The sequence below is a fragment of the Cyrtonyx montezumae genome, unplaced genomic scaffold (genome assembly GCF_038088225.1).
Source record: "Cyrtonyx montezumae isolate F1298 unplaced genomic scaffold, pur_monq_1.0 scaffold_3, whole genome shotgun sequence".
Classification (NCBI taxonomy): Eukaryota; Metazoa; Chordata; class Aves; order Galliformes; family Odontophoridae; genus Cyrtonyx; species Cyrtonyx montezumae.
Window position 1 is genome coordinate 109,356,006 of NW_027072034.1, and position 27,678 is coordinate 109,383,683.

General features: G+C 43.5%; 1 protein-coding gene across 1 annotated transcript in view; it reads right to left on the minus strand.

Moving 5' to 3' along the window:
* The window catches only part of GRIN2B (glutamate ionotropic receptor NMDA type subunit 2B), a 166,468-nt gene that overhangs the window by 28,573 nt on the left and 110,217 nt on the right, over positions 1-27,678 (minus strand). The window contains exons 4-5 of the mRNA XM_065742808.1: positions 941-1,149; positions 471-642 (exon numbers count right to left, since the gene is read on the minus strand). Of these exons, the coding sequence (XP_065598880.1) occupies positions 471-642; positions 941-1,149 (381 nt within the window). The remainder of the gene's footprint in view (positions 1-470; positions 643-940; positions 1,150-27,678) is intronic.

Sequence of the window (27,678 nt, forward strand, 5' to 3'; positions counted from 1 at the left end):
AGACATTTATCTTCTGCTCAAAGCTGCTATGTGTATAAAAAATAAATCCGCAGAGGTCTTAGGATAAACACATCATCCACTGAGAAGATGTCTTATCTCATTTTTCTGTCCTTGCTTTCTCCTCCTTCTAACACTGCAAAGTCTTATTTCATTCTTTATACAACTTATATATGATCAAAGCTTAATCTAGACTGCAGCCTCTTTGGTGCATGGATATCACATTCTTTCTTTGACTATAAAGGCCAAATTTGTGACATTACAAGGAGTAATAATTAATCTTTGAGCAGGAAGGGTGGTCATGGTCAGAATGTCAGAGCAGTTTATTTCACACAGTGCCCAGAAAGGAGCACTCTATGGAGTCACTTCTGTCCCTTCTCAGAAAAGGGACAGAATAATGACTGGAGATTGGACCTGACCTATAGCACCCAGCCCAGGAATGAAGACCACCATGCTCTCCCTTTGCTGCTGACCTCTCCAATCATTCCATTCCACGTCCCATTGATCTTTTTCCCATGCTTGCCATTTGTCACCAAGTAGAGGTCATAGGTGAACTTGACAGACTTTGAGATTTTCTTGAGGATGTCAATGCAGAACCCCTTGCAACACTTCTTCATATAGTCCGGCTCCTCATCAGTTTTGTTCCTGAACCATCACAACAAAAAATGAGTTTAAGAAATCAAAGAAAATTCCTTTAGTTCCCCTCTGTGAACAGTATGGGCTTCCCCTTCCACAATACAATATGGAGAACTTCACTTGCATCTGTGCAGAAGACTGCAGGGATACGCTACAATGACTTTCCCAGTGGGGCCAGTCATGAATGGGAACAGGCTAGGCTGGGCAAACTGAGGTGATTTTTCTAAAAGGGATTATTAGTGTGCCAGTACTGACCCACATAGAGAAGGAGAGCACAATAGGAGGAGATAAACTCAGGGGTACATACTCAGTCACAATGCGTTTTTGGCAAGGGACTGTGTTCCTCATGCAGGTGCCACTTAGGGGGTCCACATTCTCCACAATGACAAACGGTGCCTCTTCCAGGGTCACTATACTCAGGTGATCATCCTCGCGCTCCTCAGAGTCAGGATAAAGCTCAAAGCGGGGCCACACATAGTACTTCATCTGCAACTTTTTTTCCTTCCATTTTCCCACCTGTGGAGACATACACAAAAGATAGACTTCTAGCTGCTCCATTCCTCTGCATGAAGCACATTCTCCAGACCCAGGCAGGAGAGCTAATCTAGAGTGTCCAAGCATGTATGGGACAGAGATGTTCTGGGGAAGAAGGCACTGAGGAAACAGGTTCAAACCGAGAGAGAGAAGGAGATCAAGAAAGATATCTGTGAGTGTCTCGCCTCTGGTCTCACTCTCTGGGGAGTGAATGAATGACCAGAGGGATACTATCAGTATGGTCAAACAGACATGACATCTTTCAGCTTTCTCAGCCAAGCAACAACCACATATCTTGTTGTCTCCTGAAAAGTTCAGCCTGCTAGCCACAATAGAAATGATTATTTTCCTGTTAAAAGAGAAGAGAAATACACACAGAACAGAAATGAAACAAAATGTAATTTTGAAACAGATAAACTGAAAAACCTCCCTTGAAAAAGTCAAAACAAATCATATTTTCTTTTTCAAAATTTTGTTTTAATTTGTTTTCAGTAACATTAAACACATTAATTCACCTTAACCAAAGTTAGCTTTATCCAGAAATAACTCCTTTTGAAATAGGTTGCCCACTCTTCGTCAAGACTGAGTTATTTCAAGTGACAGAGGAAAGGCAACTGAAGAGAGGGATATTCTGCAATTTTAGGAGCATTTTCACAGTAGATAAACATATAAACAGATGCATGTTTAACAGTAGTCCTCCTTTTCCCTGCTAAGGGCTCACTAATATACCTACTCTTGTACTTTCGCAATGACATGTTAACATATCCTAGCTAGAAACAAGGAACTGTTTTGTTTCTGACAGAGAAAATGAAGCAGAGTCTTATTCTCACAATTTTTTCCATATAGTTTTACATCTTTTCATTCTCCATTTCTCAAGCAGAGATCACACCTTCAGAGAGAAGAAAAAGAGGGGTGGGGACTCCTTTGTTTTATAACTACTGCCACAAATAAGAGTTGTTTTGAAGCGAATCCATTCCCTTAAGAGAAGATCGTGTAGCACACTCACTGCCAATGGTAGATTGCTTATTGCAAAAAATTTCAGGAAAAGAAAACACCTTATCATCAACTACACTTTGAACTATCAAAGTCTCGCCTATGTTCTCATTTCCCCCCCATCACAGTTGACACTAATTAGCACCTTGGCTTGCAACTCGAGCTGAGTGGGCAAGAAACTAACTGGGCTTGAGAAGGAACTTTCCTGCTCGATCCTCAAAGGAAGCCCTCCAGGACATGAGGGTGTGTAAGAGGCTGTGTGTGTATGTGTGTGTGTATGTGGGAAGTTTGTGTGACTGCCTTTAGCAGTGTACCTGCTTGGTGGGTAAACAGAAAAGCTTCATTCCACTGCAATCCAACCCTACCTCCCACCACCCCCAAATTTCAATCATTTATTTATTTAAATGACAAGGGAGGGAGAAGCGCTTACTAGAGGCTCATTAGGTGTCAGCAGTTATTCTGTGAAATGTAAAGCCCAGCTGGGGTTTGGCATTTCAGAGCAGCCAGAATTCACATAAAACACTTGTCACCTTCAAAACAAACAAACAACTGCTTCATCTGGCCATGAAAGAAAAACCTGCTCTGAGGGCTGGTGGAAGGAGAAGAAAGGGAGAAGAAATCTCCTAGAGACAGCAGCCTTGCCATCCATCCTGCAGTGCAGACATGGCACCCCACAGAGAGCTGGACTGTGGTTTCTACAAGAAACAGGTGAAGTGGCCAGGCAGCAGGCCTCTGAGTGGGTAGGGAGATGTTTTAATTTTTAAATACACTTTGATCAACATGTGGAAGTCAGCAGAGTGGAAGCCCAGGGAACTGGTAGCCCCTCTTACCCACAGAAGATAGGTTATACTGGCCAGAACAGCCAGACAGTCTCTACTCACACCCCTATGTAAGTCTGCATATGGAAAGTGCATTTCTGAGGGGAGAGAGAACATATACCCATATGTTCAACCAGAGTCTGCTCAGCCTTGGACTTCTCACTCATTGACCAAGCAGGTCTGTTTATCATCGGCTGAGCCAGAGATTTCTGCAGCACAACTTTGGCCTTCAAATAACTGAGCTCAAATCCCCAAAAACAGTTCAGTGAAGCCACCAGACAAGTAGAATAACTACACACACAGGGCTCAGGAGGGAGCAGTGATTAAGATGCTGCACAGAACAGCACAGACTTCAGCTCAATAACATTAACTTATCATAGAAATAAGCATTTGATGAAAGAGACATCCTGCAGTATCTCAGCAGCACTTAGATATCACAGTAATAGGCATGATATAAACCCCTAAGTGATAAATTAGATCAGATAGGCAAACCCAACTTGTAATTACACAGAAGTTCTCTGGGACAGAAAGAGTGCTTCATAAGGCTGCATGCTAGGCACGTTTCACAGCACTGTACTACATGGGCCTACATTATGAAATTGGGATGACAGCAACAGTCCTTTCATGGCCTCCTGTGCACTGGAGTACTTAACCTGCAAATACAGTTGTACGTGTTCCTTTGTTATTATCCCAATGAAGTCCTTATAAATTGTCCGAAAAGGAGGAAAATCAAAATATAAGGAAATGTGCTAGCCTAAATTTTTAAATTAACTATGGACTGTCTCAAGTGTACATGCAAATACTGCACTTCATTGCTAACCTGAACAATCAAGCATACCATATAATTACTTATAAACCCAGAGACACGTATTGGGTATGAACCAGTAACACAAACAAAGTCAGAAAAGATTTGTGAACTAAGGGAGGGCAAACTTCTTTACTTGCTCATGCATGTAAGGATCACCTGTAGTTAAAGAGAGGCTTTGAGCCACATGTAGACAATGATAGTAAAGATACTAAGAAGCACTTCATGCACAGGACAGAGACAATGCAAGAGAAAGAATATAAAAATGTGGATTGTATGCTAGATAATCTGCCATGAGAGAGAAGGAGCAATTCACTTTGGGGACGGAGGTTAGCCACAACAGAATTAAATGTCACAGATTTGTCCAGATAATGATGCCTGCTCTTAAAGAATAAAACCTGCCAAGTTGTGCAGAGCAGAGTAAGGCACTTCTAAACCTCAGGATATTTGGTATTAACAGCTTGTAAACTGTTATTACTTAGGTTTCGCTCAGTGCTTGCCTAAGCAAAAAGAGGAAAAATAAACCATCCTAGGCATCCTTTGTATTTGTCAACCTGAAGTTTCAAGACTCACTGGGTGTTCTCTGATCAGAGTCCAGTCATCCAAACTCCCAACAGGAGTACTGCAGGGTCACAGAATCAGCAAAAATAAGGATGCTAGAGATGATTAAAAGCCCCTTATAAGTACTGTCCAAAATCTAAGTATCTATATGCCAGGGGAGGGCTCCTAAGACACAAATTTTCACCTTAAATTCCCCATTCTCTATCCATACCACATCAGATCTGATCAAGAAATGGAGGTCACTCAAACTGGGTGGTCACCCAGACTGGGGATTAATCGGGAGGCACTGAAGGAGAGGAGCAGCCAATTTTCACCTTAAAATACAGGATCCTACTTCAGATTAATAAGCTGTTGGGAGAAGAAGTCCAACACATTTACAAAACAAGAAAGTGAGAGCAACTGTAGAACAAAAAGTCAATCATGATGCTATCGGTTTGCCTACGTGTATAAGCTCTAACAGGCAGACAAAAGGTACAATTGCCTGTAATAAGTCAGAGCCTTCCAAAAGCCTTCCAGCAGGCTGGCAAATTGCCTTAACCACGGTATAATGCAGCCAGAACAAAAGTCTTCTGCAGTATGTTAATGTATATCTTTAATGAAAGGTGTTGTAGCATATTAGCTCCCTGAAACTAATTCTTAACAGAGCTTTGCTCCCCTCCTGAGAGAAGCTAAGGCTTGTAACCGTCATTTGTGACAGATGTTTGCCCAACCTGTCCTTTCACTGGCAGAGAGACTGTGGTCTCTGTGGGCAGTCTAACTATCCTTGCCTTTAAAAAAGTGTGGTTTCTTTTTTTTTTTTCCTCCCAATGTCTAACCTAAATCTTCTTGCTGCAGTTTACACCAAGAGAGTATATTTCCTTATTCTTCTGCATGTGCCCTTTTCAGTGTTATCAGGTCAGTAAGATATTTATAACGCAAGAGCTGTTAGTCTCATTGAGTGGATACCTCAAACGGTGCATTAGCTAAAGCAACTGCCTATTCAAGTGACCTGCACTCAGTCTAGCATTTTCAAAGCCCTCCCTCAGATTTGTAGTGCAGACGAATAAGAGCTTCTCCCATAAACCTCCAAGAATACGTTACAGCCACAGCAGAAGCCAACCTCTCAGTTCCACATAGTATGCCAGAGATGGACCACAAAAGCATTTGGAGAAACTTCCAACTAATGTCAACAGATGGAGAAACAAAACTGCACCAAAATGTGGCCTTCAAGGATTAAACTGGAGAGAAAGATTCAGGGTTTAAAGAAATTAGGGGTTCATACACAATTCTTGTGCAAGATACTCAGATGCATTGTGTTTGATTAGGGGTTTAGGTTCCTGATTTTAAAGAGACCCCAGGAGAACTATGGGTAATGTCTTTTGATATTTTTTGTTTCATTCAGGCTCCCATTTACACTATGCTTTGCACTACTCTATTAATCTTCTCTAGCTTCCTGACACTTCTGGTATAGAAGAGATGCAAGAAAATGAACAAAAGGTATTTGTTTTCACTTAAAGAGTAGAAGACAATTCCAAACTCACTTAAGACTCTAACACTTTCTGCTTTTCCCAAAACATTTTTCCTCTTTGTTACATTTTGTTTTCCAGGAGCTGAGACGCTTGCTCCTTCCAGTGGGGATCGTAAAGGCAACAGCACAGGGCAGGAATTGGAAGGCACCAATTCCCTATTTTGTGAAGGATCTCTGGGACCTGATCTGCAAACATGCCCTTGTGCCTCTGCTTCATGCTTTGTAAAATGGAGATAATTGTACATTCTCACTTCTGGGGTACATGGAATGAACATATACAGAAAAAAGCCGTGAGGCTAAGACATACTATGGAAATTGTGAGATACACACACAGCTAGATGTGGGAACTCTGAGAGTTATGGAAAGCTTTCTGCTTTTTATCTTTCTGTCAGTTAAATGGAAAGAACTTTTACATGTGATTTTAATACATGAAAAAGGGAAAATCTTATTCAGAAAATGTAATGGTTGAATATCTGACAGAAAATAGTAATATTATTGGCAATACAGCTGATGCAAAAGCACACCTTACCTCTCTAGAAAGGTGGGAGAGTCTAGGAAGAAGTAAAAGCTTTGTCAGTACAATTCATGCAGCTTCTATACAAAGTCATACAGAAATCAGAAGAACTAGGCAGGACCTGAAAAGGGCTACTGTAGGAATAACAGAAGTACTGTAGAAATAACAGTTATAACTGGGACAGTATCTACTGAAGGTATGTTCCACCCGGAGTACATAAAAGTGATGGCAAACCTGAGGGGCTGGAATATTTGTGCTGCAGTCGACTGTAAGTGAGATAAATCATACATAAATAAAATAAAATCATTTGGGATTAAAACAGTTTTCAGAAGGGCAGTTAAAGGTATTTCACTGGGGTTGTAATAGTGTTGTGGTTTAACCCAGCAGGTGGCTGAGCACCACACAGTTGTTTGTTCACTCCCTGCTTCCCAGGGGGATGGGAGAGAGAATCACAGAAAACAAAGTAGAACTCATGGTCTGAGATAAAGCTATTTACTAAGTCAGAGAAAAGGAAAAGGATTATGACTATATATATCTATATGTGTATATATATATCAATGTATATAACAAGTGATACACCACCTAAACCACCCACCCCCCAACCAATGCCCTGCTAGGTCCCCCAAGCAGCGGAAGAAAGATGGATGCCCTCCCACCCCTTCAAAACTCTTTCCACATGATGTCGTATGGAATATCCCTTTGGCCAGTTTAAGTCAGCTGTCTTAATTCTGTTCCCACCCAACTCCTTGGGCCCTTCACTGCAAATGTTCTGGACTCTGTACAGCACTGCTTAGCAGCAACTATAAACATCAGTGCGTTACCAACATTGTTTTTGTTCCAGAACCAAAACACATAATCATACCAGACACTCTGAAGAAAACAGTTCTGTCCTAGTTGAAACTACAACACATAGAGATGTACTGTAGATCCATAGGCTTAGCTTTCAATACAACAGAGATGTTCTTACCATAAGTAAAAGAGAAATTATATCAGAAACTAAGACATTATAAAAGACTTGAGCTTCACTAGATAAGGTAGGGAGCAAATGCAAATTTTAACAGCAGCACCTGGACATCTCATTTTTCTAGATTTTATTGGTAACGCTTTTCTTCACCTCCAAATTACTCAACAAACAATAGGTCATGCTGTTTTACACTTGGTTTGGGGAAGCAGAAATGAACCTTAAAGAAAAGCAAGTTATCAAAAACAACCTTGGCTTGATTAAGGGAACAGAAAGCCTACCATAAAGGAGGAGATTAAAAGGCTTATTTAACCTAGATAAATGAAAGCCAGAAGAGGATATGATTGCTCTGTATAAAGAAAGTGGGGACAGATACTCAAGGGAGGAAGGAAAGTTGTTTTTAAGTAGAAAAACAACGGTTATGAGAAAATTTGCCTTGAAAACAAGATGGCTTATAACCATCAGAGGAGGGAGGTTCTAGAACAGCCAGCCAGAAGAAGCAGTGAAAACAACTAAAATGGGGTTTGTGTAGGGCTATATGATGCTGCTGCCTACAGCAGCAGAGATGGGACCAGATGAGCCTTTCCAGTCCACTGGCCTTAAGTAAGCAAAAACAAGAGCAGAAATTCCCCTGTGAAACGCTTTTTCTCTTTGCCTTTACAGTCTGCAGATGTCAAAACTTAATCATTGTATCTCTGTCCTCCAGCTAACCCACATGAACACCAAGGCTCTTATTATTAATGCCTCCACCTCTCAGGCTCATACTTCCCTAATTCAGCAGCAAAATCTTCTCCAGGACCCTTAGAATAGAACATCCCTCTTAGCCCTCACCCAGGCTGGTTAAGTTGCGACTCTTACACTTACACTGCTGACTCCACAGCTATTGCCAATTGCTGTGATGCTATAGGTCTCCAGCTTTGCATGGGCAAGTAGATGAGATGCCATGGAGAGCAAAAAAATCTCCTGTTTACAGACACTAAGGGTGATTAATTAGCCACATCAACCAACGCAGACAAGAAATGGTTGTGAACGCGCCAAAAGAGAAATTAATTAACACAAAAACAACACTCCTTTATCAACCTCAAGTTCACCTTCCACAGCCAGCTGGGGAAGGCTGCTTTTTCCACTGCCCCTTCAGAAGCAGGATTTTTTTCTAACAGCCTTTCAATTAAGCATGTAGATTACAAGAGATGGTGGATTTTTCTTTCCTCTATCTTTATACAGCGCCTAACATATAACAGAGAAGCTTAGCGCACAATGCAGACAGGGTGAAGTACCAGCTCGGGCTTTACAACTCATTTCTGCAATTCTGGGAATAAAGCACTTTGCAGAAACACAGTTCCCCAGCTCACTAAGGTCTGGCATTTACATAGCTTCTGCTATTTTTGCTGAAACATTTCTTTCTTGGTGCATTTATACGCTTTTTGCAATTGCTAAGGTCCTGTCCCCTGCCATGATTAGTATGAGAAGGTTAATGAGATATACTTTGAGTACTTCTGTCTTCTGCAAAGTCAATGAACTGTGGAGCTCCACTGGTGTCACAAAAAGGTCAGGACTGAATGAATGCCAAGATGTTTGCCTTGGTAAATAATTTCTCCAAACCAGAGGGTATCATAAGAGCACTACAGGCATAAAAACAGCCTGAAATTACAGCTTCCTCTAGCTGACGGTATTATTTCTGGTGGTAGCATTAATTTGCTAGTCCAGAAAGTGGTTCATCCATACAATCCTGATGAATACGAGAGCTGTATACCTTCCAGAGATACCTGTTAGCTCAATGTCCTCAGTACTCCATGATGCATGGGTGACCAAGATTTATACAAGTGTGTGCTGTAATCAGTACAGGCATAGTGAGGAGACACAAGGGGAGAGGTTAGAGGAAGCTGCTTATGGTTGTGTGGCCTGTGACCTGTAGGCTGAAGGGAGTAACTGAGCAAAGCAATAGCTTCTAAAGGGCAGAATTAGGCGTTAGGATTTTGCAAGAATTAGAGAAAAAAAAGAGCATAGAAAAAACACTACAGAGTGAATGTACCAACCAACACAACTCACCTCCAATTAACAACTAATAATGCCCCTGACTGAGGCTTTTCAGTAATGTTGCATTCTTTAGAGCCGTCATGCCTTTCTGAAATAATTCTGGGTGAGGAGAGGGGAGTTTATACAATGTCGTAAACACCAGCTACTCTGATTCTGATCTAGGGAAAGCCAGGGAGCTTATGTTACACCTATCCTTGCTCATCTAAGATGAAAGAACAGTTCACCTTGAGCATTTGTACTGTTCTCCTCTGCAGAATCATGAGCTGGAGGAAAATGTAGCTGGGATATTGATAAGACTGCATGTTTTTTGTGACAGGGGGTTTGGGAGTGACAAAGGTTTAAAAAGAAGCATATTTTTATGTGCATGTATAGGCATCTAAATGCCTTCTGAAAGCGTTTTGAGGTCTATAGCAGGGCATCTGCACTGTGCAGGTGTGTCTGCATCCAGTACGTGTCCATGCATGTAATGCCCTATCTAATGATTTTTCCCCTTGGCTTTCCTTGTTGAGTTCTGGGCTTGGGTTTGCATTTTGCTGAGCTTTCATTTCTTTCACTCAGGCTTTTTTCTTCCCCTAATACATGTTACACAGAGGGGGGGATGGACTTGTCAATTCACGCTGCAGACTGAGGGACAGCTTAGAGCTTTGGCTGATAAGTGGGTCCTGTACTGTGGTGTGTAAACCCCTGATGTGTGTTTCTCTGTCCAGTGACACCTACTCCATACACAGTGCAAACACCAACTCCCAACATGTCTTCAGAACTGAGGTTGGGAGCAGGCTTAGAAATGCAGATTCAAAGGAAAGCCAAAGACATATTGTGCTGAGAAAAGCTCTGTGTCAAAGCAGGGCCCCACAGGGGTAGGTAAAGCAGCAACACAAAGAAGGAGGGAGTGAGCTGCCTAAACCCTGCTGTTCTCTGAGCTGTGAAAGCAAGATGGAAGGCACTGCTTTGAAAAACAGCTATGAAAATATCAGAGAAATCCCTGAACTTGCAGTGGGGGGAGCCATGGCAGGTGCAGCACCACAGCACACGAGTCACAGACCCTGCCCTCAATGCAACAGCCCCACATGCAGAACCCCACAGGCAGGCATGGCCGCATGAATACCCCCTGCAGAGAGATGCAACACATTCAGCTCTTCTCTCGGTGGGGACAAGAGGAGGACACAACTCACTCCAGAGGAATTACTTCCTCCATTGGAAGCAAGATTTCAAGGAAATGCTGCACGGCCCTGCTCCTTCCCAGGCTGTATATTAGAAGTTTCTTCTCAGATAGATTGGTGATGCATTGGAACAGGCTTCCCAGTGAGTGGTGGAGTTACCATCCCTGGAGGTGTTCCAGAACCGTGTGGATGCGGCACCGAGGGACATGGTTAGTGGGCATGGTGGGGATGGGCTGATGGATGGACTAGATGATCTTAGTGATCTTTTCCATCCTTAGTGATTTGATAATTCTATGATTCCCTGTCCCATCACCACTCAGTACAAAACACCTGCCTGCCAGTGGTTCTGCACCCCACCACTGTGCACAGTCCCTGCTGCAATGACACCGGTAGATAAGGGCTCAGAAAGACAGCCCACAAGCTGCAGAGCCCACGGCTACAGACAAGCACTAGGCTTTGCTTGAAAACCATGGTGCTCTGCCCAAACAGTAGGCAAGACTTGGCAGCTCTACCTGCACCCTACAGACAAGACCTGACCCTTGGACAGAGTCCACCAGTGGGACAGCTGGTTCACCACACACGTGTGCATTGCTGCCACGCTGTCTGGAGCCAGGAAGCACTGTGAGCAGCAGGGAGCTGCTCTGCCAAAGTATTTCACTCCTTTCCCATCCATACACAGGTGCAGACAAATACGCACACAGGTACCCCCAGCAGCAATGATCCTAAGCTGATCTGGGCTTGGACTGCAGAGCTGCCAAGGGCCCAGCTGAGGCCATCTGGGCTGTGCAAAAGGAGTATGATCAAACTTGAGTACGGTTATAGAAAAAGGTAACCTTGAAATCAGCATCTTGGGAAGGAGAGAAGCTATCTGATTTGTCAACCCTAGCTAGCAGGTTAAGCCAAGGACCACTCCTGGGAGCACAGCCTTAGGGAGATAAAATTCTGCCATTCTCTGAGCACAGATGGACCTCAGGCGCACCTATTTTTCAAAGACTCATCTGTCATTTTGTCCCTAAACATATCAACAACAAAGCAGATATTGTGCAATTCCCTTTCTGCGGGCTGAAAGTAGAGGAACAGGTACACAGTAGTAGTCTTGGAGACACAAGATGAAGCTGAGGCTCTCTGCAGTTTGCAAAAGGTCTTCTGAGGCACAGATTAGTTCACATATGAAATGACTTCCCATAGTCTGGAATTAGCTGGATTACTTCATATGCATTTTTAAATGTGTGTGCGCTGTGCTGTATAGTTACCTCTGTTACAGGGAGAGTTAGTAGACGGCCTGTAATTAGCTTCTCTGACACTTTCCATTACAAGAGACTTTAGGCTGGTTCTCTGAGAAAAGCCAGCATCTCCAGGTTTTGCAACAGGCACCTGAAAGTCAATGGAGAGGATGCCCTGAGGCTAAGGACATGATTTTTACTTTGGCCCATCAAATTTCATTCAGTCTTAATTGCATTATAAACTGTTAAATAATCATCATTTCTTTTCTGTCACTTTCTTGCAGAAATCCTGAGAGACAGCCCAAATGGCATCTGAGCATAAGTGTTTTAAGAACTAAGCCATCAACCCAGTAAACCAGTGGGGACGCCCCTACCAGTAGGACAGTCAGAACAAGGAACACCCTAGCTTTGGTAGGACAAGGGGAAAAAAAAGCCATATTAAACTTCCTGCATAATGGAGACAAGCCACCTAGGTTCTTCTTCACCTTTTAAATTCACCGTACTGTGAAATGGCCACTTCCACTTTGCCTTTTAGGATGCAGAAGAAAGGCAAACCATGTAATGACTGTCTGTGGAACACACACAGGTTAGTTACCATGTTGAAGAGTCAGATTCAGTTCTGAAGGTTCAATATATATGAGAACGAACAATATGTTTCTACAGAAAAGATTTTGAGGCTTCCCCTTGGGAAAAAAAAAATTAAAGAAATGAATAGAAGGAAAAAAACATAAAGCAAACTGCACTGAAGGGAACTTACTTAGATTGAATTATTAGGAAATAGGAGGTTTATGATTTCCTCTTCAACCTTTCTTTCTTCCCACTTGTGTGTGGACATTTTGATTCAAGTTATAATTAATGAGTGCATACAACTTTCTCCATGGGGTCCCTGCCTCAATCCCTGAACTGGAGAGACACTTGAAGCTAAAGAATTAAAGTGGCTTAGGAAACAAGACTGGCAGTTCCCAGCTTGGCTTCACAAACTAAAAATGAAATCACTGTTCATTTATTTTTCTGTATGTAATTGCTTATAAAGCTCTATGAATGTTCTCGAGCCCTTACAAAACCAATAAACGGCCAATAAAGTATCAGTGAAGAAAGAGAAAAAGCTGCCCATGAGGTACTGAATCACCAGGCACTGGCAGAAGAGAGAGAAATAAAGAAACAGCAATGGACAGCAAACCGATGAACCAATGCAGAGATTATTCAGTCCCACTTTATTATGGGAGCAGCATCCCTGACCTTGCCAAGGGGTTTGAAGGGGCAAAGAAAGCAGAGGCCAAACTGGAAGGGAGCACAGAGGGAGGTGGAAGAGGGTGAAGCTGACAGGTGTCTTACAGCCATAGTGCCCAGAAGAGGAAAGGAAAGCACCAAGGCTGCAGATTATGTTGGCAGGTTTCTCACTTTGCAGCAATAGTTTTGTAACTGGCTAAGGGAGTGGGAGACCTGATCTACATGAGAGGTATAGACAGAGCCAAGATGGCCTGGTCTGTATGACTCTGGAGCAGAAGCATCGGGGAAGAGGTACATGACACAGGGACACCAGGAAGGCTGGACACAAGCCAGTTATGGTCCAGATGCTGTCTAGCCATGCTAGCCCAGCAGGGAAAAGCTGCAAGCTGAGGCAGCTTGCCAGGCTCGAGCAGCTGTCTTGCACCCCACCATACTGCTAAGTCCCTGTGGCATTGCGCTGTGTGGTGTGGACTTGCCATCGCCAGCCCACGCCAGCACAGGCAGCTCCATGCTGGATTTCACAGCACAGACTTGCCATGAGCAGCTGCAGCAGCTGCACAGAGTGCAGATGCTTTCTTCCCAAATACCCTGGGGGGGGGATGGGACCCAAGTGCTGGCTGTGATCCTGTCCTGTGTTTGCTGTGTGACTTTTAGCAAGCCATCTAAGCTTTCTGAAGCTCAGTTCTTCCCTCTATGAAAGGCTCTGAATAATCCACACTAAGCTGCAAAGGGGTTGCATGTGAACAGGGATATAAGAGTTGGAAGCAGCAACATTAGTTCAAGCAGATGCCTTGACTCTCCCAACCCAGAGGAAATCATGCAGCTCAGAGCTGTCCCTACAGCACCTCACACCCCCCATACGAGGAAGGGCTTTGTCACAGAAGGGTGCTGGCTGCTGCAGAGTGGCTGCGTGCATCGGCACTCAGCAGTGGAAATGGCGCTGACTGATGAGAGCAGCCATGCAGCAGGTCGGCACGTGGACCAACAGCTGTAAAAGGAACAGCAGGATTTTATACAGTACTTGCTGAGAACTAGTTTGGGATCAGGAGATTAACTAAAGCTCATGAGCACATTCTTGGGTCACCTCCAGCTGCTCTGGGAGCTGTGGCACAAGCAAGCAGGCAGCTCTTTCCTGACTCTCTAGAGACACCTTTCCTGGAAGAGGGAGCACAGTTACTCTCAAGCTGGAACCCTAGCACTAAGCCCAGCCCATTCCAGCCTCTGGGAAACAGTCCCACATCACTCCCGTGCTCAGCGTAACACTCAGTGCACACCCCAGGCCACAGCTGACCCTGGAAGTGGCTCCACATCACTTCTCTGCCCTGCACCTCCTCAGAAGGCAGGAATGCTTCTCCTGTCTGCTCTCCTCTGGACACTCTTCCAAAGCTGTTCCTCAGCTGTAGCTGAGAGCCGTGGTTCACCAAGTGGTGCTGGCTTGCAGAAGTGGATACAGGGAGCATCCAAGGCCTGTGCAGGAGGAACTGCCCTGGAGAAGGACCAGGTGAGCAGCTGTCCCTGGTGATGAGATAGGCACTATGATGGTGTGGTCCATCAGGTGCAGAGCAGCCCCATGGCTACATACAAGCATAGATTTGCCCCAGTGCCAACTTCATCCCTGGCTGTTTGTCTGCTGTGCCAAGAACATCCAGTAAGCCAGGTCTTAGTACTCCTGTGACAGACAAGATCATGCTAGTGACTGAACAGCCATCACTTCTCATCTTCTGATTATTTCACTAGGCAACCTTAATGTTCCATTAATATCAGTCTTTGTGAAGCTAAATATATATACTAAACACATATGCAAATACATATAAATACATCTCCATCTTGCAGAGAATCCAATTAAGTGAATATGTTACACCTTAGCAATTAATGAACTCAACAAGCAGAGCTGCCTATTGCATATGATTAAAACTCATGCAATATTTGCTACAACAATAAAAGACCTCAAGATTCTCCTACGCGCTGTCTATAAGGAAATTGTTAGCACCTTAATCAAGAGGCAAATTCAGATGTGTTTGCCCTACTCACATACAGCCTGTCCTTCAATTCATTGTAGCCTAAGAGAAATTCAAGTCTAGCTATGCCTGCATGCAGCTCTTCAGACATTCCTGTGCTCTTAGATATCTTTCTGGATGGGAGGTCTGTAAAATGTCAGTGTTCTACGGGTTAAAAGAAAGCAAATTCCATGACTGACCAGAGCTGGCACTCTAACCACTTGACTGATGCAAGTACTCCTTCTCCTTACATTCAGTTGCTATTTTTTGTTTGAGTTTGTGTCAGTGCATGTGTGTGTGTGTACACACGTGTATCATCACTCTTTTGTATGTTAATCTTTCTCCAGGACAAGTTTTTTTTTTTTTTCATGCAGTTTCTGCCTCTCAGCAATAGACAATACTGAGCCCTTTAGGGACTGTTCATTCCCTCTATCTCTCACAATGCTCCTTCTTTGCATTTATAAGACATTCCCTGGGGAGAAAGTTCTACATAAATAAATATTTAAGTAGCCATTAAACCACAGAAGACACAGAAAAGCACGCAGGAGACTTGGCTGCAGAACTGAGGGCACAAGGGGGAGTTAAGACAGGCATGGTTGGGAGGGTTGGGAAGAATGCTGCTGATGTGAACTGGAAACACAAGCATCTCCTTCTCTTCGCCAACCTGGTGCTAGCTCTTACCCTGTGATATGAGCTAACTGATTTCAAAGAGGTGAAAAGCTGTTAACATACCTTACAGGGAGTGTAACAGAGGAAAGAATCTAGAAGGGAGACATCGAAGACATGGCTAAAAAGCTGAGCTTCTAATGTTGAGTCTTTTTTTGCTTTGTCAGCTTTGAGACATCGAAGACATGGCTAAAAAGCTGAGCTTCTAATGTTGAGTCTTTTTTTGCTTTGTCAGCTCTATTGTTCCCCCAGTTGCTGTCACACTCCAGGTGGAGGCTGTGAGCACCCAGGAGAAGGTCAGAGCCTCCTCTGTGGTCTGGCTGGGTTTGATGCAGACAGAGGCTGCACCCAAATCCCAGCTGTGCCCTTTGGGTTGGGTATCAGGAGAGACAGCAGGCTGTCCACCCTCATCCCTGCTATAAACCTCTGTAGAGCCTATTACAGTATTAATTATTCCTTCAAGTGTAGCAGCTTGTAGATCCTATACACCTGCGGAATTATGTGTGCCTACGCCCACATCACCACAAATTTCACAAGTCACTCTGAGATACTAAAGAATAAGACTTGCATCTTTTCTAGATGATTTGAGAAATGCTGGTTTGAAAGTGGGTATTATAGGGAACAGGCTATAAAATTGGCCACTTATGTCACCCATGTAAGATGGTAGTTTGAGAGGTAATAATCATATGAAATATGCCATACCCCAGGAAGCCACACACTACTTGTATGCTCCCCAGCATATTCAGAAGAGCTAAAAATCCCTCAGAAAACCCAGTCAAGAGTCAATTTCATGCAGAGCTGTGGGAACATAGTGTGGCATTCACACAGAGCCTGCAGCAAGCACTGTCAGGCTTGAAACACAACGTGAATGGTCAGAGTAGGATGTTTTCTGTGTGCTGGCATGCAGCTGACAGAAAGTGATGCTTCTGAGAGATTTTGAGATCTTTTCTGCAGGAAACTGTCTCAGATTTTCACTTCCCCAGAGTTGAAAAGGTCAGGGAAGGTCAAGGCCCCTTGGGTGGCTCACAGGTTTTATCTTCTGCTCTGGATACAGATACTGGATGCTATTAGAGTTTTGGTAGAAGGCAAACCATCAGTGAGAGCTTTGGATTCAAAGTGAATCCAACCAGCCAATAGGACAAGAGGGAATGGCTTTAAATTGTGACAGGGGAGGTTCAGGTTGAATATAAGGGAAATTACTTTTCAGAAAGAGCAGTGCTGCAGTGGCACAGGCTGCACAGGGAGGTAGTGGAGTCACCGTCCCTGGAGGTGTTCAAGAACTGTGTGGATGTGGCACATGGTTAGTGGGCATGGTGAGGATGGGCTGATGGATGGACTAGGTGATCTTAGTGATCTTTATGACCAGAATGATTCTATGACAGTCACTGCTTCAGTGTTTGGGTTTTTTTTGTTTTTTTCAGAATTTTCTGTCCCAGCAGAACATTTGTATTGCCATTTTATCCTGATTCAAGTTAGTGTCTTTTGGGGAATGGAGACACTTTGGGGAAAAAAGCTCTTCTCTGATGAGAAAAAAACATACCCACTCTGTTTATAGGCATCAAAAGAACAGCGACTGCACGTATGCAAATAGGTATGCTCTACAGGAATGGCAGAGAAGATTTTTTTTTTTTACCCGAACTCTGTATAGTAAGGAAAGTACCTCATCCCCCAGGCAGTCTTCTTGTACCACTTTTGTCAGAAATTTGAACAGTGGGCAGTGTCCACCAGAGCAGGAGATGAAGGTGTTCTCTCCGTGTGGCATGTACAATTGAACACATAAGACCAGCCCATTCCTCCCATCCATTCCCACTCCTCTGTAAGCAGAGTGGAAAATGAAGACACCCTTCCCACAAACAGCCGTTAAAATGTCAAAGCTTAACTGTATTTGCACAGTTGGGATCCCTTGGGAATTTTACCCCACACAGCTATCACAGCTGATGAGTCCCCAAAGTGGCTGCTGAATTGTCAGGCTTCTTGTAGGCTGCTTTTCACATCAAGCCCTTTCTACCCCTCACCTTCTCCTTGTCTGTGATTACCCCTGCCTGTCAGCACTGCAGTAAATGCGTGTGTTTCCGGGTCTCTCATTTCTCACTTTACAGAATTCTCTCACTTAAAAACACTTTCCCATCACAGTTTACACTAAAATATAGAACAAATAGGAATTTTTGAAAGGCTAACCTGCTCAATTTACTGTGCTTGAAAGTACCTGCACCTAACTAGGAACTCCTTTCCACTTCTTGTAGGAGGTTATTGCACTTCTGCAATAACTTCTTAAAGTTGTTGTATAGGTGCCTATGCTCATATGTGAGGAAAAATCAGACCTCATATGAGGGTTGGACATGGTATCTCCAAAAACAGAAGTCCGAGAAAGTTCAGAAAGCAGATCAGTGGGACTGAATGAAGGAAAGCTCTGTGCTCCAAATCCTCAGTGTAATAAAGAGGGCACCGTGCGGGATCTGAATAGAGCCAAGTTCCTGACGTCAGTGGTGCTGATCTGAGGTACAGGATTAGGATCCTTCCCAGACCGCCCTCTCCCTTACTCTAACATCATTTTTCTCTGGCCTTGACAAGTGCCCCTCAGACTCTCCCACATATCTATTGAAAAGGCTGTTTCAGGGATTATTTGCCTAGATACAATCTTTCCCCTTTCTCTTCAGTCTTCCCTTTCCTCTCTGCTCAGCTGCACTGTGCCTTTTTTCCAAGTCCTTTGATGCCTCTAACCTCTCTGGCAGCATCAAGTTGTGAATGATGACCTGTTTTACCTTTTTAGAGACCCATGTACCTTTCTTCAGTGTTGACCTCCTGCATGAGTGAGGTCCCATGAATACTAGCAAAGTTACGGCATTGCTTCTCCTCATATTCTGTTCCGATTTTGCCCAAATGTCTGCAGATAATTGACAACAGTCAAGTTGCTAACAGCACCACAGAAAGTACAAATACTGTCTGATTCTCCCTTCGTATTCCTCTAGCGGATAAGTGCAAAAACGTTCACTGGTATCAGTAGATAAAATACATCAACTCTTTACAGACTGTTTCTAAGGTATGTACATCAAGAATGTCTTGGACATTCACTACTGTTCTTAATCGGCCTGCGTTCCCTCTGCACTGACCCTCTCATCTGCCTACGTACCCATGTTTTCTCTGCTGATAGTAACACAGTAAGTGTTTAGCAGTTACAGCCATCATCTCGGTCTCTGTGCTGCTCCCAGCACAACAGAGCACTGGTTAGTGGCAGGGATTTTCAGAGACTACAATAATACAAATAATCAAAATAACCATAAGCTTGTTCTTCTGCGCAGTTCATGAATCAATCTAACCAGAGCTGCAGTTTGCAAGACGGTGAATGACAGCCATATTGCAACCCAAGTGCTATTCATTACAGGCTTTCTCTCTCTAATTATCCCTCCATTTTCACCTCTTTCCTAACTGCCAGTTAGAATGGCTCTGCACTGATGAACAGCTGCCACATCTCATCCCAAGGAGGTACGGCTGCATCTCTACAGAGGGCAAAGTGATCTCTACAGACAGCTAATTCACAGAGCGACAGGAAAGTGAAAGGTTTGCAGTGTTACAGATCTGCCTCTGCCTGACAACCACAAGATCACAGATATATGGAAAGCCTGTTCTGGAGATACATAAAATATATAAAAATTATAGACATATATAGATCATTTTTATATATTTAATTGTAAATGAAAAAAATGGCAGGAACTCAAAAAATGAATTCCTGTTTTACTCCATTCATACCTCAAAAGCCTCTCTGATGTCCCTCCTTCCCCCTGACACCAGACAAAATGCACACTTTAAGACACTAGCTGTTCATTCCATGCATTTGCCAGACTCTGATTAAACTCTCAGATAATAACCTTGCAAAGTAGAGCCAAACTTGCAGCAGTACAGGGCGTTCTCATCATTGGCTCCCAAAAATAGCTCCTTGCCAATAAGAGTCAATTGGCTTTGCGTACCTGCACTTATACTGTCCACCCATCCCAGGGCTGATGTCACAACTTGTCCCCTACAGAAGGGTTATATGTCTAAATGTAGCCAATAATTGTGTACTGGTTGCTGAGAATACCTCAGGTCTCTAACATTAATGTAAAATAGGCTTCCACGAGTCCTCCCTGCCTCTGTTCCCTGATGTAAAGGAGAGATGAGAGTCCTGGACTGCAACATCTGTGAGACAGCATTTGCGGGTTTTGGTCTACAACATCTTCCTCAGTCTCATATGACCTAGTGGTGATCATACTGCGATGGCTATTTTAGTTTTGTCCCAACAACACCTGCTGCTAGGTATTAGTATAGCTGGCTGCAAAGGGGAAGCAGAGGGTGGGGAATGTGCAGCTCAATGGAGTATGAGATTGGAGACTAAAAGGACGTGGAAAGAAAGAGGGAAGAGGGAAGAGAAGAGGAAAAAGAAGGGAAGGGAAAAAAAGGAGAAGAGAGAAAGAGAGAAGGGCAGAGAAGAGAAGGGCACAGCAGATAAGGGCAGGGAAGAGAAAGAAGAAAAAGGGAGGGGAGGGGAGGGGAGGGGAGGGGAGGGGAGGGGAGGGGAGGGGAGGGGAGGGGAGGGGAGGGGAGGGGAGGGGAGGGGAGGGGAGGGGAGGGGAGGGGAGGGGAGGGGAGGGGAGGGGAGGGGAGGGGAGGGGAGGGGAAGGGAAGGGAAGGGAAGGGAAGGGAAGGGAAGGGAAGGGAAGGGAAGGGAAGGGAAGGGAAGGGAAGGGAAGGGAAGGGAAGGGAAGGGAAGGGAAGGGAAGGGAAGGGAAGGGAAGGGAAGGGAAGGGAAGGGAAGGGAAGGGAAGGGAAGGGAAGGGAAGGGAAGGGAAGGGAAGGGAAGGGAAGGGAAGGGAAGGGAAGGGAAGGGAAGGGAAGGGAAGGGAAGGGAAGGGAAGGGAAGGGAAGGGAAGGGAAGGGAAAAGGGTCTCAGGACAGAAGCAAATAGAAGAGGGGAATCTGAATGTGCAAAAATGAAGGGCAATACTATCAACAAGCCAAACCAAGACCAATAAAGGGTAATTCTGGGGACAGAAATCACTCCATTACGCCTTAGTACTGTTCATTTTGATGTCTACATTCCAAAAATTTACTGTTGACGTCAAGCAGTGAAACTACTCTGAAGTCAATGGAATTGCAGACACTTATGCCAGAGGTGAATTTGGCTCCCAAAGGACTTTTCTATGCAATCATTTAGATAATGACCCTTCAAAGCTTATGTGGCTGCCATAGCATGACAGTGGGAGAAAAAGGGCCAAAAAGGCTACAACAGAAGAGCCATCTGTCATACCCAAATCTAGAGCTCAGCTAACTCAGGATGGCACAAAATAAGGGCAAGAAATACTGGAAATTAACAGGCTCTCCTGGAGGAAATCTTACCCCCATCTAAGATTATGAAACTGCATGAAGTGTTAATATAGGAGTGTTCATGCAAACTGCATCCCAGAATATTTTGCAAAGTTAAATACAAGACAGCAAATGGCATGCAGCATAAAGAATAGCTGGTGCACTGAGCAATCAAGAGGCAGTGCAAATGGCCATATAATTTCGCCTTTTAAAAGCAACTGCATAAAAGCTCATTCATCCATAAAAATGCTGCGTTTCTGTTTTCTGCCTTCCTAGGAGCTTTCTTGCATGCCCTCTTTATCACCAACTACAGATTTCACATCTTCTGAAAAGAATAAGAACAAACACCTGCCCCTCTATGCCGAAATATTGTCTCCACACTTCAGAGCTGTTTTATATAACTCTTAAGTTTTATCAGACAAGGTTAGTTAAAGAGTTCACAGGGTCTCAGACTCATAGTATATTTGAAGTATTGCACATGACAAAGGGCTATGAATATACTCAATTTAAAAAAAATGGATGTCAAGACATTATGTAGTGAATATACTGTGAATTTTAAAATTAGGAGTGAATTGGATATGATTTCAGGCATGGAAGCATGTATTTGTTTCACATTTCATTTGAGAAGGCAGATACTAAATCTGCCATTCTGGCATCCATCTGAAATCTAGACATCATGTATATACCATATACACCATGAGATTCAGCCTTCAAAATCTTTTCAGCCAGGATGTCTACAAGAATTGCCAGCCCAGCTTACAACACCTAGTCAGATAGCAAGTTGTAAGCACTATTCTTTATGCTATAGTACAGGTATTGTATTTCCTTATTGCTCTCAAGATCTCTTTCTCCATATCCATTTTTGGTTTATCTTCTAGTAGTGTGCAACATCTTGAAAGAATGATATCTGGAAGTTGTTTTTAGTAACACTGTAATGCTAAAGTGAAAAGTGAGCGAGTTGGGATCTGAAAGTCCAAGGGAATTATAGTAGCTCAGATGGAAGAGGATCGAAGGCACGTACAAGAAGTCCAGGTGAGTGGAAGACAGACAACATAAACCACTGTGAATATACAGTTTTGACAGATAGATAAACAGTGAACAGACATATGCATACATAAAATGCAGATTAAAAGAAAAAGACAAGGTCAATGATAAGTCCAAGTAAGGTAATCAAGAGTTGAACTCTGGCTTAAAGAAAGAAATAGAAGAGTTAATATAAAGTCTTCATCCCTCTGCCACAGTTACAGATGCTGTGCAGAAGATGGCCACCCCTCAACAGCCCTTTGTCCTCACCTTGAAAACCTCAACTATTGTGTAGCACATACAATGAGTTTCTCTAATGACTCGGGTTCAAGTAGCCCCCTGGTTTTGGTGTGCCCACGTATTCTGAGTGGGAAAGGTTCCTTGTGAGCCTACTCATCTGCTTCTCCACCTTCCTGTGAAAGCCTCTGGTGCCAGCATGCTGACTACAGTTCAAAGGAACAGTTCAAACATACAGAAATCATCTGGACTTCTACCCATACACACTTCTACCCACTTCCTACCACCAGGGTAGGTGTACCTACCTGTACCCACTTCCTCTATCAGGGTCCAGGTAAGAGTCCTGACACAGTCTCTAGCATTACTACATAGTGTTGTCAAAGGGATTGCTGCAAACAGGGAAGCTAAGAGATTCCTAAGAGATTCAGAATTTGTTGCACGTTGTCCAGTCTCTTTCCCTTTCTCCCCAGTCCCCTCAACTCAGGGGAGGACTAAACAATTCCAATTCATTAAACTACTGCTTGTTTCTCTTATTTTCTACATCCATTATTGTTTTCACTGCTTCCCCTTGTTCCAGGTTTTCCAGACTTGTTCCAGTTTGTCTAGATCTTTTATGAAGAGCTATCCACAAAACTGCCCTGAGCATTCCAGCTTTACCATCGCTGAGCAGAACTCAGTGATTACATCATGCGCCTTGCAGGCTGAACTCCTATTTATACATCCAAGTACAGCATTTGCCTCTTTCTCAACAACAAACAACCATGTTCAGATGGTGATCTTCTTTTATGCCCCTCCCCCCCCCAATCCTTTTCTGCAGAACTGTGATCTAGTTGACCTTTCTCTGCACTGTATTTGTCGTTGATTATTGCTGCCAAAGTACAATAGTTTGCACTCATCTCTATTGAATTACATCTCACTTTTCCAGCATGTATCTCCAATTTGCCAAGATCATTACAAATTCTAATCCTCTTCTCCAACAAATTCACAGCCCCCCTCGGCTTGCTGTCATCTTCAGATTTGATATGCAAATCTTCATCCATCACCAAGGCTGTTAAAGAAAACACTGAACTGAACAGAGAATGGAACAGACCCTTATAGAACCCCAGTCAGTGCTCCTTTCCATTTTGACATTCTTATTTATCCTGCATGCATTTGTTATCTCTCTCTGAGACCTTGCTCCTCTAGATTGCTAACAAAATGTGATGAGAGAGATGGTAAAAACTTACTGGAATCAAAGCAGATGAAACCTTCCGTTTCACCTCTGTCCACAATGCCTGTTACCCTGTCATAGAAAGATATTAGATTGGTCTGACATGAAGTGTTCTCAGCAAATCCTAGTGGACTTTTACATGTCCCCTTGTCATTGTTCAGGTGCTGACAAAAAGTTTGGTTGATAATTCATATTTTTTTCTGAAGACGAGGGTTAAGCAACAGTGATTCCAGAAATCTGCAATTCCCAAACTCCTTTCTCCTCTATCCACCCCTCTTTCCCTCACTGCTGCAGCTCCTTTTTAAAGACAGGGATTCAGGCTTCTCCAGTATCTGGCGGTTACTAGCTGGTAACAGCTTCATAGGTGCAGATCCATTGCAGTGATTTACAGTATACTCTTTCTGTAAATTTCCTTTAGAAAAAAAAAGGGGCAGGTTATGTATGTAATGTGCTGCTACAACAGAAGTAAGGATGTGGTTATACTGTCTTGGGAAACATTCACCCTTGCCCTTGGGCAAGTCTCCTTCATTGCAATGACAGCAAAATAGAGACCGATATTAACATGCACCAGACCTTCTGTCCTACAGCACTTGCCTGTCGCTCATCCTGCCACTCCAGCCCTTGACAGCAATAAGCAGTTTGGCCAGTGCACCTTAGACCCCATCTGTGACACTTCAACTATTTTAGTCGTTCCTCTCCCTCCACAGTTCTTGTCAACATGCCTCAGTCTTGCTCAACCACACCTCAAGCTGCTCGGTTCTGCTTACGCTATCCCACCCTTGTGCAGAGACCAAAGTCAAGCTGATGGCTTGAAACTTCCCTGATGTGACAATTCTCAATTGCTCTTCTACTTTGTCCTTCACCAGCTCCTCTAAGACATTTCAGTCCTGACTTCCTGCTCCCTCCTGCATCTGTAACTATGTCAGTGTATCCTCCATGCTTATGAAAAGCAGCTAATCTCAGGCAGACAACAAATTGTGCAATGATTCAGGATGATAGTCTGAGGCATGGAAAACTGGTAGGTGATTTGAGGCCTGCTGTGCTTGTTTCTCTTACAAATGAGGATAGGCTGAGCAGTAGTGGCCAGAAAGCAACCCACTGGAGGAAGAAGGAGTCTGAACTGTGCTCTGGGGTGCCAGGTAGAAGTTAACAGCCATGTGCTGGGATCAGGCACAAGATCTAGGCTGCAAGGAGTCAAGTAGCTGAGAGCATTGCAGGAAGGAAGTCCCTCTATATCTACTGAGATAACAATTAACTGGTATCCTGGGGAAATTGTGTTGTTCTAGGGATGAGTTCTGATGGACAAAATAGCATTTTCATGTACTAAATACCACGTGCACTCTTTAGTGCGGACAAGGACCCAGGTGCTCATCAATTATTGAGCTTGCTTGAAAAGGCATTTACGAGAGAGCACAAGAGGCTGGTCTGCTGCTCTACCTCAGTCCCAGCTGGGCTGCTCTTACAAACCCAGTCAGTGAGAAAGGAAGAAAAAAAAAAACAAAAAAAAAACCAGAAGGAAGTAGATTTGGAAAGACAGATATAAGGGAAGAATCTGAGTAAAGAGCTCCTTCTGCCAAAAGACGTGGGGCATTTTGTAGTATCATTCCAGTACTATCACCTCTTTCCTTCCTACTTTCTGAGACGAGAGTAGCATCTCCTCTCTTTCCTAGTGTGCAGCCCACACCCTCATAGGCCAGCTCCTACACTGCAGAGAAGAATCAGAAGTGGAGTCAGGAGAAGGCCAGGGCATACTGTTGTCCCAGCAGCATTGTTCCCATATTCCTACTGCTGTGCTGTTCCAGACTTCAATGGAATTTACACAGTTCAGAACTTGCATGTTTATCCAATTCAATGGGCTATGAAACATCCTCAGCTCTTATATATCAACTCCATTTAGTGAAAAAAGACAGCTCTTACCCTAAACCAGCCATCAACATTCAAACGTATCTTAATATGGATCTGAAACAGAAGACTGTGTCCTGAGTAAAACAAGCTCATAAATCTGCTGCTCCTCAAAATACTATGTATGTTGGACATAGACAGAATTTAATCTTTATTCTCGTTTTGGAGACCAAGTACAACTCCAGAAAGTCACATGTCCAGGTGTAGTTTTCTCCAGAGATTCACAGCTGTTGAGCTTTTGAAATGAGAAAATGAGAACAAATCTCAAGGAACAGCTGCAATCTCAAGGAACACTCACTCACAATCACTCAGAACTTTTCTACTTGTGAACACGATTTCCTCAGATAATCAAAGCAGTTAATTGTACAAGCACAAGGTTAAAACTGAACCCATTCTAGATTTATCCCACCACTAAAAAGTGTTGTTTTTTTGTTTTTTTTTTTTTCATTAAGAAGAGCTAGCTATATAAGCAAAGTTCAACTACCTGAAAGGAGTTCAGAAGCAAGGTGGGGGTTGGCCTCTTCTCACAAGTAACAGTAATGAGAGGGAATGGCTTTAAGTTGCCATTCAGAGGCATTCAGAGGAGGTTCAGGTTGGAAATTATGGAAAATTTATTCTCAGAAAGGGTGGTGCTGCCCTGGTACAGGCTGCTGAGGGTGGTGGCAGAGTCTCCATCCCTGGAGGTGTTCCAGAACTGTGTGGATGTAGCAATAAAGGACATGGTTAGTGGGCATGGTAGGAATGGGGTAACAGTTGGACTGGGTGATCTTAGAAGTCTTTTCCAACTTTAATGATTCTATGATTCTGTGTCTTAGGAAATACTTTTATGCACTGGAACTTCAGGTTGTGGAACTTGATGTCACAGTACAACAGTGAGGGACACTGAGTAATGCAGATGAGGAAAGGACTGCGCATTCTTAGCATCAAGAACAATGCCAAAAGTTGCAATGTCAATGATTAGAAAGAATCAAAGATGGAGAAACTTGGGGTTATGGAAGCAGTAAAAATTCTGGTGACACAGGCTTTAAATTAAGACTGAAAGACGTGAAGTTGCGTTCAGCAGTACACGCACAGAGAGAGAATGTGGCAATACTCCATACAAGCTGTAAGGACCAGTATCTCCAATTCAAATACAAGCAGGACCAGAACACTTCCACAGGCACTCAGTTAAGCACTAATATCCATATGCATATCTACAGCTGCCAAACTCACCTGTACCATTCATAGAATATCACGTGCTGAGTTTTGCCTGACCTGTGGTCAATGCACTGAAGCATGCACCTGCTGGAAACATCAGGGCAACGGGTCTAGATTCCCACCCAGTACCAACAACTGCAAGTTCACATCTATGTTGACGCTTGTTTCTGGGGTTACATTTGGTATACTGGGTGCAGTGGCAGGCAAGAGCCAGAGGTTAGCCTGGATCTTCAAAGTATCAAGAAGTACACAACCCTGCTGCACCAGAACTTCACAGCTGGCATTTTGTCTGCCTGATATCTTTGACCATTGACCAGAAGTCTCGAATAGCAGACAGAACAAGATGATACAAGATGGAAAAAAAAAAAAAAAAAAAAGTATCACCCCCAAACTAAAAATATGGGCTATTTTCCATCAAGGTGTACTACTGTTGGGGAGCTCAGCCCATGATGCAATTCATATTACAATGTATAAAGCATGCCATGAATATATCTGCCTCTGCTCACTGTCCTGGCCTAAGAGAAACTCTGAGGGATGGATCTTTCAGCACAAATTCTGCCAGAAAAGTCTTGTCTTTAACACAAAATTTTCTTTCTTTTCCTGAGGCCCTGAGGACCACACTTAAAATACACTTAAAATATCCTAAGGACGAGGCCTTGTCCTCTGAGTCCAAATCACTGGACATTTAAATAACTCCACCAGCATTTTAAACTGTTCTTAGGATCTGTGGAAGAGCCTGGAATGATAGAGATCACACTCGCTTTGCTCTCCAGAGAGCAAAAACAAAGGCAGTCCTGTCTTGTTACTAAGCAAATGGGACATCCTGAACTATTCTGAAGTCTCCCACATCATTTACTGCCAATACTAAAACACAGTGAACTCATAACCTGCTGTGGAGATGCTACATTCATAGCCATGGACAGAAAAGCCTGTAGCACAGAGCAAAGCTTTTTTAGCAGAAATAACATTATTTCCCCCTGGGTCATGTTCACCACGAAGCTAAATGACAGAGGCCTTGCACTGAAGGACATCTTCTAGATTTGATTTGCTCTGTCAAATAGTACTTCCCTCTGTCACCTTTCTCTTGCCACAGTTTAATTTCAGCTGCCATTTCTCTATGTTCTGCTTTCTCA